General features: G+C 43.6%; 1 protein-coding gene across 12 annotated transcripts in view; it reads left to right on the top strand.

Moving 5' to 3' along the window:
- Positions 1 to 4,004: 4,004 nt before the first annotated feature.
- Positions 4,005 to 15,430, top strand: part of FNTB (farnesyltransferase, CAAX box, subunit beta) — an 84,732-nt gene continuing 73,306 nt past the window's right edge. For 3 of the 12 annotated variants that reach the window (XR_003682000.1, XR_003681999.1, XM_028496001.1), the window contains exon 1: positions 4,008 to 5,132. Coding sequence is in view for 8 of the 12 variants with exons in the window: in XM_028496001.1 (XP_028351802.1) it covers positions 4,989 to 5,132 (144 nt within the window). In the remaining 4 variants the exon portion in view is untranslated. Of the gene's footprint in view, positions 5,133 to 15,430 lie in introns of all 12 variants that reach the window. The other 9 variants (XR_003682001.2, XR_003682003.2, XM_028496005.2 and 6 more) reach the window with 8 other exon arrangements.

Genomic DNA, 15,430 nt, shown 5'->3' on the forward strand with positions numbered 1-15,430 from the left:
AATACAAAATACAGCCTTCCCTGAGAGCTTACAGTCTAGTAGGAGGAAGACAGACAGTAAACAAAATAAATACATAAGGTATAAAGTCTGTCAGCTGGTGGTAAGTGCTGTGGAGAAAAAGAAAGCAGGGGAGTGGGACAGAGTATTAAAATCTGAGTAAAGACTTCAAGAAGTGAGAGGGCAGGCCCTGTCTACATGGGGGGCGGGCAGAGCATTGCTGGGGAGGGGACAGCAAGCATGACCGCTCTGAGGCTGGCACATGCCTAGGGTGGACACAGGACAGCCGGAGGCCAGTGTGGTGGACAGAGTGAACAAGCTGGCAAGTGAAAGGAGAAAAGTCCAGGTCATGGGGCCTTCCAGGCCAGGGTAAGGACCTTGAGGTTGACTCTGAGATGATAAGAGGGCTTCAAGTGAGGGGTTCATTTGCTTACATTGAAGAAGTTCAGTCTGGCTTTTGAGTGTGTATTAGGCTATAGGAGGACAAGAGTGGAAACAGAGAGCATAGTTAACAGATGAGTGTAAGAACCCAAGTGACAGATGGTGGTGGCTTGGACCAGGACCTCAGCAGTGGAATTGGTAAGCAGGGGTTAAATTCTGGATGTATTTTCACCAAGATTTATGAGAGAGAGGAAGAGAGCCATCAAGGATGGCTCCAAGGTATTTGGAGGAAAGTGGGAGGATGCAGTTAACTGAGGGGGGAAGACTGAGGGCACGGGTTTGGAAGAGATACCAGCAGCTCCATTGTGGACACACTTACCACACTAAGACGCCTACAGTAAGTACATACGAACCTTCAAGTTGTGAACTTTCAAAGATGCGAACGTTCATTCACATGTCTAATCACGTATTAGTTCACGCGTCTGGTGTACATTGCCACATGCAGCTTGCCCTCATCTCCTATTGCTGACGATCCTTCGGCTCCACCATCTCCCACCTCCTCGCCCTCCTCCAGTCAGTAACTCTTCTTGCCTGTTTGCTGGATGCCAGCCCCTGGATGCCAGCTGTTGTACTGTACTTTTCAAGGTACTGTACTGTAAGATTAAAAGTGTTTTATTTTTTGTGTTTGTTTTTTATGTATTATTTGTGTTAAAAGTATTATAAACCTTTTACAGTATAGTACTATATAGCCGATTGTGTTAGTTGGGTACCTAGGCTAACTTTGTTGGACTTAGGAACACGCACTCAGAACGGAACTCGTTCGTATGTAGGGGACTGTATTAGATATCTAAGTGGAAATGCAAATAGGATATGAGAGATGAACTCGAGTTCAGAAGAGAGATCCAGTTTGGAGATATAAATGAGGGGGTTTTCAATCTACTGGCAGTATTTGAAATACTGCGACTGTCTGAGCTACAGGTGAGTGATTGTAGACAGAAAACCCTGAGGGACTCCAAAGTTACAGCGTGAGGGAGATGAGGAAATAGCAAAGGCCGGTGCTAGACACTACAAGGAGAAGGTATTTCAAGGGGAAGGGAATGATCAACCCTGTCACATGCTGCTAGGAGGTCAGGTAGGAAGATGAGACAAAGGCCGAGACTGGCCCTTGGATTTAGCAATTAGAAGTTTAATGGGGACTTGACATGAGCCAATGGGGAAGCCAGTTGGGAATGGGTTCAAGAGAGTGGGAGGGGCTTCCCTGGTGGCGCAGTGGTTGAGAGTCCGCCTGCCGATGCAGGGGACACAGGTTCGTGCCCCGGTCCGGGGAGATGCCACATGCCGCAGAGCGGCTGGGCCTGTGAGCCATGGCCGCTGAGCCTGCGCGTCCGGAGCCTGTGCTCCACAACGGGAGAGGCCACAACAGTGAGAGGCCCGCGTACCACAAAAAAAAAAAAAAAGAAAAAAAAAGAGAGTGGGAGGAGAGGAATTGGAGCGACTGGTGGAGAGGGAATGGGAAATGGGGAGGTAGCTGAAGAAGGAGTGGAATCAAGAGGGTTAAAAATGTCTTTCTTTTCCCCATGAATGGAGAAGTAGCCTGTTTGTGGGTGATGGGCATGATCAAGTACAGGAACAATTTGATGTCTTAAGAGAGTCAAGGGAGAATGGGCATGAGAAGGGAGGGATTGGCCGTAGGTAAGAGCTGGGTAACACTTGTACCCAGGAGACAGGAGGGACAGGGACTGGGAAGGCAAAGTAGGAGACCACAGATGCAGGTAGAGAAGTAATTGTGGGGGAGAAAAATTAATTACCTAGCAGGATAATGGATGAGTTCTTTCCATTTTCCAAACTCTCCAAAATATGTATTATTACATAGATTTGCAAGATATTAAAGGAAACAATCCTTGCTGACATATGGACTTGTGTGAGTAATGCAGTGAGAGCAGTTTTAAAGCTTGCTCTAGAAGCTACGCTAGGGTCAGAAGTGCCCTCTAGTGGTTCATTTAGACCTTTACTTTTTTTTCTTATTTTCTTGCTCTAGATAGAAGTGCAAAATAACACTATCCACATTTTATATTATTTTTTTAAAAAACAATTACAGTTCACAGTTTAATTTAGAAAAATATCATACATTGGGTAAAATAAACCCAAACCATCTGCGGTCCAAGCTGGAGTGACTATTAATTAATTATCATTGCTAAGACTTTCTCTTGTAAATATATCATTCTCTGCCATACCGCCAGTATTTATGTACATTCTGCTTCTTGAATGAGTCATTTTATTAAACTCAGAGGAAGGACGACTGGTGGGCCGCTGCTGATCCAAGGCTGAAAAATCTTCCTGATGCTACGAAGAGTATAAACTCATATTTTCCATTCCTTGTTTCACTTGATTTTGTTTTCATTGGGTTTCCTCTGCCTGGTATGTTCTCTCAACCTGGGTGAGTTAACTCATTTCCTCATGATCTTCCAGACTACCTTCAGTCTCCCCTGCTATGCAATCTCACAGTGTGCTGTGCTTCTTTCTCCCTGATGCCATTTCTCTCAACTGCAATAAAAAAGTCAATTCTGTAATGATTGTTTAATGTCTGTTTCTTCTGGTAAATCACGAGACCCGTAAGGGCTGAGAATGTGTGTGGCTTGTTCACCACTCTCTCCTCAGCACTTAGTTCAGTGCCCAGCACATGAACAGACACTATCCTGCAGGAGACTCTTGCCACGCCCCCATTAACATGGTTCAGATCCCACTGTGGAGGAGATTGCATTTCAGAAATAGAATTCTATTTCCTGAAGACAATTGGCAATTGCTTTAGGGGTACCAGTGACAGATGTAATAATCTGTTACAAAACTGTTCCAGCTACTCTTTTAGTAGCTCAATTTAAATTTCTAGCTGGCAAAGCAACGCTTTACAAAGAAGGCAGAATCCTTAGATATGACCCAGACCTTAACAGATCATTTTTTCCAAAGTAGAACTAAGGGAAAGACAATAAGATGCCAATGCAGAGGAAATAATAATGAGACTATTTCACGTTGTACAGCTATATCTGTGACCCTAACCCACACAGTCCTACTTATTCCCAGATTTAGAAATATTTCAGCACCTCCAGGACTTAACTCAGCAACATTATCTCTAAAATGGACAGGGTGATAGTGTTTACCTACCTGAGGCCCTTAGGCCATCCCAGCCTCATCCTTAGACACCGGAGACTGAGAACAGGGGAATGGCTGGTTGTGAAGGATCACACCACGGTTCCCTCGGTCCTAGACATGTGGCTTGGAATTTAGTGGGAACAGAGTAAAATGCTCCGAGCAGGAAGTTGGGTTTGTGTCTGTCTGGAAAGTCTGTTATTATCTTATCTTCTCCCACCCCCAAAACCCTCACCCCGACTCTAAATAGTTTAACCTCTTGGTGTTATAATTTTGGTGCAGTCTTTTTGTTGTGGGCCCTGAAAGAGGTCCTCTTCTATTGCTTGTCCAAAGGTAGCAGGGTTTTCCTAAAATCACTACTTGAACATTTAATGGAGGCATATATGATGATTAACCCCACTCAGCAGGAATTTCTTTTATTCAGAACACCTTCAGATTAAACATCAGAATGAATACAAACACACATGAGTATATTTATGGCGTGTTCTGTCAAGCTTGCTGGTCCTTCCCTCATGAGGCTCTTCCCCATGTTTTTCACACGGATTGCTCCTTGTCATCCTTCAGGTCTCGGCTTACATGTCACTTACTCAGAGAGGCTTGGCCAGACCACCCAATCTAATTAGTCCCCTCCTCCTTTACTTTCTCATAGACCCTGTTATTTTTCTTCATACAATTCATCACAAGTGTTCACAGATTTTTTTGTGTTCGTTCACTTAATTCTATCAATTCCATTAGGCTGTAAGGTTCTCAAGGGGGGAGGGACCTTGTTTGTTTTGTTCACTTTTGTATTCTTGAGGCCTAGCACGGGTGCCTGACATGTAGTAGGTGCTCTATAAAAAAAATTGCTGAATAAATGAGTGAATACTTTCTTGGTTGTTTCACTTACACTTGTCCCTTCTATTGAGTTTTAGTTCCTGCTACTGCACTGTAACCCCCAAATTGATAGGAGAGAATTGCAGTGCCACTTCCCTCTATCACTGACTGCTGAGATGGCAATTCCTTTGTGGAGAAGCTGCTGGCTTCTCCTGGGCGGTTGTCATGTACCCAAAGGTGCGCAATAATTCTGTTCACAATAGTATGACTGAAGCAATCAGGAGAGCTGTCAGAAATGCCTTTAAAAGTTACCCTCATTGGGTTCTTGAGCACCCGAAACTGTGAACTACTGACATAAGTGAGAATGAGCAGAATGTTGAAAAGGTGTGTGTGTGTGGGAAATGAAATTCAGACGTACACGTCCTTTCTTGCGCGCCAGAAACTGAGCCTCTTGCAGCAGCTCCTCTGCCCAATGGGGGGCGGCAGCATCCCAGCAACTCACTCCCTGAGGTTGTGTAGGCGGCAGGAGCGATTCGCGTTCAAACTCTTTTGACTCTATCCGCTCGCCGTAGCGCCTTAGCCCGCTAGAGTTTCAAGGCGCGTTGTTCCTTGACGAAGCTGAGTCCTATACACCGCCTGCTGCTTTCCAGAGCATGGCTTCTCCGAGTTCTTTCACCTACTGTTGCCCTCCATCTTCCTCCCCTGTCTGGTCAGAGCCGCTGTACAGTCTGAGGCCCGAGCACGCGCGGGAGCGGTTGCAGGACGACTCGGTAGAAACAGTCACGTCCATGGAACAGGTGAGCAGGCTTGACTGGGCGAGGCGCCCGCGCGGGGGCTTCTGGGAGCGGGAGTCTGGTCCTCAGGGCCGCCGGGGTGCGGAACCCACCCGGGAACTACAGCTCCCACGGTGCACCGCGCCCTCCCCCCCCCCGGGAAACTCCCGGCGCCCAGGCTTGGGCTGGAGAGTGAAATGCTTGTGGGGCCGGGTTGGGGAGGGGTCGTTGTCAAGGTTGGAGGGAGAGGACAGTACCTGGGTCCCCTCTGCCTTAGGGAGCGGAGAGAATCTTGTTCTGTGCCTGGAGGACTGAAGCAGCCCGGGTGGGTCGGACAACCCACTCCATTTTGCCAGACATCGGGAGGTTCTCGTATGGATAATGCACTTTCCCCACCTTGCTCATAGTTTTGGGACATAGAGGGGAAAAGAAGTGGCCAGACTGCGGTCATGCCATTCCATGATGTTTAATTTATGACCCACAGTGCCAGGTTTGACGCCTGCCTCATGGGGGGACATTTTAGTAGCCATTCAATCATTTGAGCACCAGCAGTGTGTTGATCACAATGTCGAACTCTGGAAATGCAAAGAAATAAAACAGCCCCTGATCAGGAGCATGGCACAGCCTGGTTGGGGAAGACAGAGAGGAAAACAGCACAGTTTGGGAAGTGCTGTAATAAGAGTGTGAATTTTGTACTACTTGCCATTCACTGAGGCCTCGAAGTAGATGGGACCTATCACTTTTGAAACGTGTTTGCGGAATGAGTAGTGAATTACAGTTTTGTTTTTCTTCTCGTTCCTCAGTTGGAATTGGTCCCAAGTTAGTTATTGTGGAAATGGTTACCCATCTGTCACTAGGAGAAGTGATCAGAATGATTTTTTTTTAGCACTAACAAGTAAGCATCAGGCTGCTTACTAAAATAAGATCTCTTAGTAAGATCAATCCCTAGGCTTAATCTTGGAGGGACCTCTTTGATTTTCATGCCTGAGGTTGGAAGCCTCAATTTCGGCAAAAATTAGTAATGATAATTATTATATTGTATATTTATGACTAAAATAACAAAAACAAGGTCTTGAATACACACGTATACACATAGTAGCAGAGGGAATATTTTAACTGGAGATTTAAGTTTCATGGGTTTTAGGGTAGAAAGGAAACTTACCTTTTGAATCTAGCTTCCCAGGTTAGTTAGCCCACCAGTGTGTCCTTCTACAGAAATCTTCTGCAGAAAGTTGCAAAGAAATCTCCCATCAATGAAAAAGCTACTACAGGATCTTTGCAGTATTCCTAAGTGATGGATTGTTGAATGGATTCAGGTCAAGCCTTTTTCTTTTTATCTGACCTAAGACTATGGGGTCACCTTTTGCGTAGTTAACTGAATTGACCCAGCAGATAAGGCTATGGATAGATAAAATGTTAGTGGAGAAAAGGGAATCAGAATTTGGTCTAATTTACGAACCAATACAGAGACTTCCATGGTTAGAGGGGTAAGTCAAAAACAGGAGCATCTCCAGGAGCTTTACTGATCTGCTCTTTCTCTTTTGCTTACACTATTTTTTCAGTCACGTGCCCTGCTTAGTTCCTATGAGGGAAAAAACAGCACTTATGTTCTAAGTGCTTAGATATAATGAGCGATGCATAAATGGATGCAGCTAGGTACTGGCCTGCAAAAGAGTTGGCCAAGGTCTGGGCCAGGTGTGGAAACTAGGTTCTGATATGGAGCACTGGTACTGTAGGATGTCTTTCAGATCTAGGCCCAACTGTGTGGTGGATAGTAAAGCATCTTATACTTCTTTTCCATGTCATTATTCCAGCACACATTTTAAAAGTCGAGGATAAACAGTTCCAGATCATAGGAAGATATAACATAGTATCTCATTCTCATAGCTTCCTCAATGTTTTGATAATCATTATAGTGTCCATTTATTGGGTTCCATACCCAATAAATGCTCTCCATACATTGTATCATTCAATCCTTACACATTTTACAGATGAGAAGACTGAGTCTTAGAGAAGGACTAGGTTGGTAGGTTAATGATGATATAGTCATAAGAAAAAACAACCTTGCTAGGAGTTGTTTACAGAAGACACTGCTGTTATTCCTTTGGTTCTTACTGAAGATTCCATTTATTCTTAGGGGTTTACTGACAGCCCTCAATTTTGTGCCATTGCCAATAAAAAAATGCTTGTCACCTGCTTCCTATCTGATTATCAGGAGCCTATTTATTTGCTTAACAATGATTTGATAATAGGAGTTAAACCTCTGAACAGTGGAAAGAGTCCTTAGCTATGGGTTCTTCTGTTCCATTCATTCATTTTCATTCATCCAACAAATACGTGAGTGCCTTCTTTGTGCCAGGCACTGTTCTAGACACTGGGCATAAGGGAGTGAACAAAAGAGGCCAAGTGGATGCCTTTATGAAACTTTTGTTCTAGGCCAGAGAGGCAGTCAATTAAAAAGGAGAAAAAAATATCCATCCGTCTATCTATCTAATGTTAGAAGTGCTTTGGAGAAAAATAAAGCAAGATAAGGGAGATAGATGTGCCAGGCATGGGTGGGATAGGAGCAAGGGAGGTTTTTATATAAGGTGGTAAAGGAAACCTCTGCTGATGTAATGTTTTAGCTGAGAGCTGAAGTAGGTGAGGGGACAAGCCATGTGTGTATCTGGGGGAAAAGCATTCTGGGCAGAGAAGGCAGCAAGTACAAAGGGCCTGAGGCAGGGGTGTGCCTGGTGAGTGGAGAGCCACTGAGTAGAGAGGTTAGCAAACAGAACAGGAGATAAGGTTGGATCTCATACTTTCAGATACCCTGATTGAGATGGGAAGCCATTTGGTTGAATAGCTTCCATTTACCTCCCCAGATTCACTCTACCCTTTTCTACCCTGCTCTGTAGATGTGCCCCAGGAGGTGGACCGGCACTGACAGGCAACCTTGCTTTCTGCCTTCTGTTTGCATTTGGCCATGGGGAGTATTGATAGGGATGAGAGTGAGGGAGAAGGATGAGATTGGCGTATATATTCCCTTCCCGCAGGATTGTGTGGGCTGGAGTGTCTCTAGACTTAAGGTCACATCTCCAATTAGGTGCCTTCTCCGTGGAGCTCTCTGTCGCCCTCTCTATCCCTTCTCTTCACATTTCAGGTCTAGAAGGGGATGAAGTACCCTTGTGTTGCTAGCCCCTGTGTTATGATATGAACTCTCCTCAAATCACCCACTCTGAATGTGCCATCTGTTTCCTACCAGGAGTCAGACTGATGTATGATTGGAGGGTTTTGACACAATCTCTTGAGCATTTCAGCAGGCTCATTTAGGTCACTGTTGAGAGTAGATTGTGAGGAGGCCAGTGTGGGTGCAGGGAAACCAGTTAGTGGCTGTTGCAGTACTGCAGGTGACACGTGATGGCAGCTTTGCTCAGGGCTGTGGTAGTAGAGGTAATGAGCACTGGTGAGATTCTGGGTATCTTTTGAAGGTCTCTGTTGTGACAGGCTGTTTTATTTCTTGACAAGCTGATGAATTTGATGCTCGGAGAACCTTTTATGGCTCCAGAAAGCAAGATGTGGTTGTATTATTAGCGATTGTCTTCCTTTTTTGTGTCACCTGCAGTCACCCCATTGCAAATGCTCTGTGATTCAGGCCGGTAGGGTAATACTGGTACAATCTCAGAGGTAATAGGTTTGCCAACAACAGTTGTTACTGAAGGTACTACTTTTGTTTTCCCTTTAGACTGCCCTTGAACAGGGGCAGAAACATTCTCCATTTGAAATGGCATGATGTCATTAGACGACAGTCAAGTGCCAGTCAACTCTGAGGGGAATCTAGAAGAATTATTTGTCTCAGTCAAAATTCTTTTCTCTTAGAGGGAAAAAAAAAAAAAAAGAATATGCTGGAAGCAATCACAGAATGACTCAGCAGAGCATGTAATGAAGTGCTAAATTATGACTGCATTGCATGAGGATTTCAGGGAGTGGAAGCCGATCCGTTGTGGGGTGAGGCGGTCAGGACAACTTCATGGAGGGTGTGGGACTGGGGTTAGGCTGTTAAGGACGGAGTTGGGGCGGCAGCCATGCCAGTGGGAGGAGCCGTTACGAGGGAAAGACCAGGTTGGCTGTGGTAGGGAATTAGGTCAGCTGGATGGGTGGGGCTGACCTGATGATGAATGAGTGCTGGTGGCAGGTGGGGGACAGGGTGGAGAGCCAGGCTAAAGAGCTGGCTGCAAGTGATGGGCATTGCACCACTGCAGATCCTGAAGGAGGGAACATTAGGGATCCAGGAATGAATCCCGAACTCCTGCTGTTGACTTGTTTCAAGTTCTAGTGTCTGAAAGATTGTTAAACAGAGGTGGAGCAAGTCCCTAAATATAGTCACACTAACTAGATTTTTATGCTTCTGACAGATGGGACCAGAGCTCTGCTTGTTAAGTGGTCAGTAGGCTAGCTATGTGAATCAATTTTACCTCATTGAAATTCAGCATATACCATGTTGCCCAACTATAAGAAAGTGCACGTATAAAAATTTCCCCATTTTCCTTATTAAAAAGTCCCCTAAAGTGTTTTTTGGTCAACTCGAGAATACACATACTATTAGGTATGTAGGTAAACAAACCAAATGCTTGTTTACACGATTTGCATTTTAAATTTAGGTACCTATGCCTATTTAAAATCACATACTTTGTAAAATCACACTAATTTAGAAATATTGTTTTCTCCTCCTCATATTCATAAAACATTTGTCTTCAAACTCTTCACATCCATCTTTGACCTTTGTGTTTTTATCATCACTGGAGCTATACTTTGGATCAGTGAATATGTTTTTGCAGACCACACTTTCAGTTTTTTGAGATACATCCCTTTTAAATATGGGCAAGATATTGACTATTTTATCACAAGTTACAATTATAATTCTTTTACAGTGTGTCCAGTTGGTGCATATCTTTGATCATCGCAACTTAAACACTTTATTAACTTTTAAAGTGATCTCTAAAAGGGTTTACAGTGGCAGTTTGCACATGCAAGTGTGAGTTCATATCCCCAGGAATTAAATCTGTGTTTAATTTGTCTCCTTTCATTGATACCATCAGCTGACTTCTGTAGGCAGCCAACACCAGACCTTGACTGAGGTTGTTTCAGGATGATGTGTCAACCCCAGCTCGCACTTTGTATTCACAATAAGGAATTGAAAGAACTCCCCAAAGCAAGAGTTACTTTGTAAGGATTTCGTATAAGGTGACTTGTTTTTTCTGAGGGATAATTTTTTTTTTAGGAAGAATCCTTTTCTTATAGTTAATCTATTAATGATTCTTTTACCACATCTTCAGCATTAGCATGAGTCTCTGGCAGCAAATCTGCTTTCTGGAAGGGTCCTCCTCTGGGAGAGAGGGGGAGATGTAGGGAGAAGGGAAGGTCTATGATACGAAAGTTGGTGCATTATGAGATTTGCTTTAGATAGAAGCTGTGAAAGAGAAAATTCCAAATGCATTTGTTGTTTTTTACCACTCAGCTATGAATGGAAATTATTCTGTGCTTCCGATTGGATTTCTAGAAGAATTCCAGGAGCTATCTTTTAAACAGAGCTGTCAAGAATGCAGGCAGATGGTTAGATCTGCATCTATGTTGCTATGGCACCTAAGTCTTGGGGACGTGGGTGCAGTCACTTCATCTCTGACCCCTAGATTCTCACACAATCTCTCCATCGTTGAAAACCACAACGTAATATACATACTAGTTTATATCATGTACACAGACTATACACACACACACAAATATATATTTATTAGTATATATTATATAAAGATACATGTGCATATACATCCATATAAATATATAGTAAGGGAGGAAAAAACCTTTTCCTCTACCCAGCTTAAGTTCTCTAGCTGGGGCCCTGTAAATTAGACTGACCAAAGACAGATTAACAAGAGAAAAATAAACAGAAATTTATTAACATGTGCATTGTTGTGTACACCTATCGATGAGTCACCCAAAGGGGTAGTTAGAACTTGAGTTTATATGCCATTTTAGGCTAAAACAAAGAAAAGGGTTTGGGGCTTCTGGGTTGGGGAGACCACTTATGTTTCCCCAAAGTCCAGGAAAAGTATGGTAAACAAGAGTTGTTTAGTAAGGTTTGTTATTCAGATTTAAGTCCGTGCCTTCTCCATAGATAAAAGTTGTCAGGAGTCCTCCACTTCCTGGTGTGGAGAGGGAGACATCTTTACAAAAGGAAACTTAATGCCCTGTTTTTAGAGCTTTTCCTTCACCTCCTGGTTATCAATGGCCTTTAGCTCAAAATAATCCGTATGCCAACGAGGCATATTTTGGGATGGCATATTCTAGGACTCCTCAATATGTATAATCTTACTTCAGCAAACGTAAAACCATTCTGTACGTAGCAACACCTAGCCTGTGCCCCATCAGAAGCAGGGGTAAACTTCTGATAAACTAGTAGACTTACCTCTGAACTCTTGTGTTCCCCTTTCGCCATATCCTAAGTGATCAAGTGCCTCATGACTGGAAAAGTGAGAGATGTACTGTTAGGACTAAGTTATGTTATAAAGAGGCTTGGGAGGGCAGGCAAGGGTTTTTCTAGGTATGTCTCTACTGGAGAGTTAGAATTGCTGGGTTGGAGGGTCTGTGCCTTTTCAGTGTTATTACCTGCTACCATGTTGCCCTCCATAGTGACTCTAGTAATTTACGCACTAGTTAGTGGTGTACTGGAGATCTATTTTGTCCACATCCTCTCTAAGACTTGATATTGTTAGTGGTCAGCGGTCTTAATTTGGGAAAAATAGTATCTTACATATGTTCCAAATATCTTCCCCTAGGCTCTTGTTTGCCTTTAACCTTGCTTATATTTATGTTCTTCTTTGTCTTTTTCCTTATAGTTTGGGCTTTTTGAAGACATCTTTCTTTATCCCAAGAATATAAAGATATTCTCCTATACGCTGTTTTAATGACTTGACTCAAGTTTTTCATGTTCAAATTTAATCAACCTGGAATTTATTTATTTATTTTTAGGATGAGAGGTAGGAAGTAATTTTTATACTAGCAACACTTACTGTCCATGTTTTTTCCTTTGATATTGGATTTTCCCATCTCTGCCTTAAACCAAGTTTTCATATATGCAAGGGCTTTTAGGAATTCTTTAATGAAAAATGCTGTTAGAGGAGGATTATTGAATATTATAGCATAGTGATGATAAGCACCTGTCCTTTGAATGAGGCAGGTTACTGCTGATAACATAGCCTGTGGATCTGTAGGCCATTGGGAACTTTTTTCTCGTGTTCATTTTGGTTTATGATTTAAACTTAGGTTTCCTTCGTTACTTCTGGAACACCTGATGTTAAAACAAGGTTTTTTTAAGGGAATTGGCAGTGAGGGCGGTGGGTCTCAAACCTGGCTGACCATTAGAATCACCTGGGGAGCTTTTGGTCTTCCCCACCACCCTGGGTTGTACCCTAGACCAATTAAAACAGAACCTTTGAGGGTGGGACCAAGGCATGAGTATTTTTTAAACTCCTTCGGAAATTCTAATATGCAGCCAGGGTTGAGAACCCATGGTTCTCATAAGAGATCCCATAAAGGATCTCAGCCTTGATAGAGAAGAATGCCAGCTGGTTAAGGAGACTAGGTCAACTATGACCTCCCTCTGAATTTTGTACTCAAAGTATTAGGATATTTGTTCAGAGGAATGTTTTACCTTCTCACCTTCGTTTATCCTTTGCTAATTAAGAAGAAGAAAAGTGTGGTGAGCAGATTAAAAAAAAAACCAGCAATAATTATAAGTTAAGAAAGTCTTATTTGTAGTCAAACTCAAGCATCAGCCTCTGAGCTGAAATCCAGTGATTGTTACCACTACGAAAAAAAAAAACCTTTGATCTATCAAACATCAGCATGCATCAGAATCCTCTGGAGGACTTGTTAAAAAGAATCCTCTGGGTGGGCCCCATCCCAGTAGTTTCTGATTCTATACGTCTATGACCTGAGAGTTTACATTTTTTTTTTTTTTTTTTTTTTTTTTTTTTTTTTTTTTGTGGTACGCGGGCCCCCCACCGCTGCGGCCTCCCCCGCCGCGGAGCACAGGCTCCGGACGCGCAAGCCCAGCGGCCACGGCCCACGGGCCCAGCCGCCCCGCGGCACGCGGGATCCTCCCGGACCGGGGCACGAACCCGCGTCCCCTGCATCGGCAGGCGGACCCCCAACCACTGCGCCACCAGGGAAGCCCGAGAGTTTACATTTTTAACAAGATCAGTTTGGTTGCAGGTAAACTGCCTCTGAGCTACTTGATCTAATTAATGGTTGCTGTTGCTGGGTTCTTAATCCATTCTCCTATTGGGACAACTGAGCTGTTGCCAGATTTTGGATATAATGAATAATGCTGCTATAAACATTCTCGTAATGTATTTTTATGATCATGTGTTTTCATGGGTAAAAACCTACAGGTGGAATTGTTGGATCACAGGTTAGGTGTATGTTTAGTTTTTTTTTTTTTTTTTTTGTGTGTGGTATGCGGGCCTCCCTCTGCTGTGGCCTCTCCCGTTGCGGAGCACAGGCTCCGGACACGCAGACTCAGCGGCCATGGCTCATGGGCCCAGCCGCTCCGCGGCATGCGGGATCCTCCCGGACCGGGGCGCGAACCCGGTTCCCCTGCATCGGCAGGCGGACGCGCAACCACTGCGCCACCAGGGAAGCCCATGTTTAGTTTTAAATGAAACTGCTGGCCTTTTCCAGAGTGATCAGACATGTTACACTCTCATCAGCAATGTGTGAGGGCTCTGGTTCCTCTACATCCTTGCCAACATTTGGTGTTTTCCCTCTTTTCAACTTTAGTCATTCTGCTGGTGGGTGTGGAGAGGTATCGTTAAAGAAAAAATTATTCATGACACTGTTAAAGGAAGACTTTATTCAAGGAGGACTGCTATGATGGGGTTTTGCAGTAGGGGAGAGAGATTGGGCTCAAGTCTGAAAACAGCAAGGAAAGGTGGGAATTTATAGCCAAGGAGCAAGGTGGGGGGATTGATGGATGGTAAATTAGTAAGAGGAATCATCCAAGGTAGGTGGGGAATCTGGCTAAACTGACTTAAAAGGATTCCTTGTGAAGGCAGGCCAAGGTGGTCAGACATCACTGGGGGATGGTGGAGGATGAGGAACCTGATCAGATAGTGGGGACGGGGGATTCTGGCTAAACCAACTTAGCAGGATTCTTGCTAAAAATAGGTGATACGAGGATGGACACAGAAGTATAAAAGTCAAGGCCTAGTTGGGAGGAGGATTCAGAGGAGCCTGACTAAAGTTTGGTCAAGGAAAGTCTCTGCTGGTGTCACACTGTAGAGTATTTGCTTTCACATTGACAGAAACACTCTCTAATTGGTTTAAACATTTATTTAGCTACTATACATATAAATGTACTGGTGTGTGTGTGTGTGTGTGTGTGTGCAGATGTATTTGACTTTTCAAAAATCTTTTTTATACCTAGATAATGTAGTTGTGATGGAATCTTGGTTCCTCCAACTTTGTATTACAAAAAATGTCAAATATACAGAAAAACTGACAGTATCTGTTTGTCCTCCACCTAATCCCCCCCCACCCCGCCATATAAACTGTTCAAGGATAAATTTTAAAAGAAGATAAAATCATGACTCACACAAATATAAAATGAACACATGTCCAAGATTTTATTTGACTCATGGACCCAGTAAGATATTACAACTAGTTCAGACAGGAACTCAACATACCACCTTTACAGTCAGATAGGGATGCTGAAGTAAATTTGCAAATGGATGCAAACCTGGGCAATATTCATTATTACTTGCATTTACAAGTACTTGCATTTTACTAGATACAACTTGTATTTCTATGGACAGAAATTGTTTGCATTGCTATCAGTTTTCTGCAAATTCTACCTCTACAGAATTCTGAGATAGTCTTGTCAAGGACAAAAGTGGAGGGACTTCCCTGGTGGTCCAGTGGTTAAAGACTTCTCGCTTCCGCTACAGGGGACATGGATTCCATCCCTGGTCAGGGGAACTAAGATCTCACATGCCGTGCAGCTTGGCCCCAAAAAAAAAAAAAAAAAAAAAAAAAAGGACAAAGGTGGAGATAACCCAGTTGAAACCATGCAACCATGCAACCATGCACCTCAGATTGGGACTCAAACCCAGCCAAAACTCGGATTGGGACTTGAACCCATGTGGCCGGGACTTGAACCCGGCCAAAACCCGATTGGGACTTGAACCCACGAGGCCGGGACTTGAACCTGGCCAAAATCCACAGTCTTCCAACTGAGATCACACACCTGGTTTCAGAACTTAATGAAGCTCAGTTTCTTGATGTCT

This window comes from Physeter macrocephalus, chromosome 11, assembly GCF_002837175.3.
Source record: "Physeter macrocephalus isolate SW-GA chromosome 11, ASM283717v5, whole genome shotgun sequence".
NCBI classification, from domain to species: Eukaryota; Metazoa; Chordata; class Mammalia; order Artiodactyla; family Physeteridae; genus Physeter; species Physeter macrocephalus.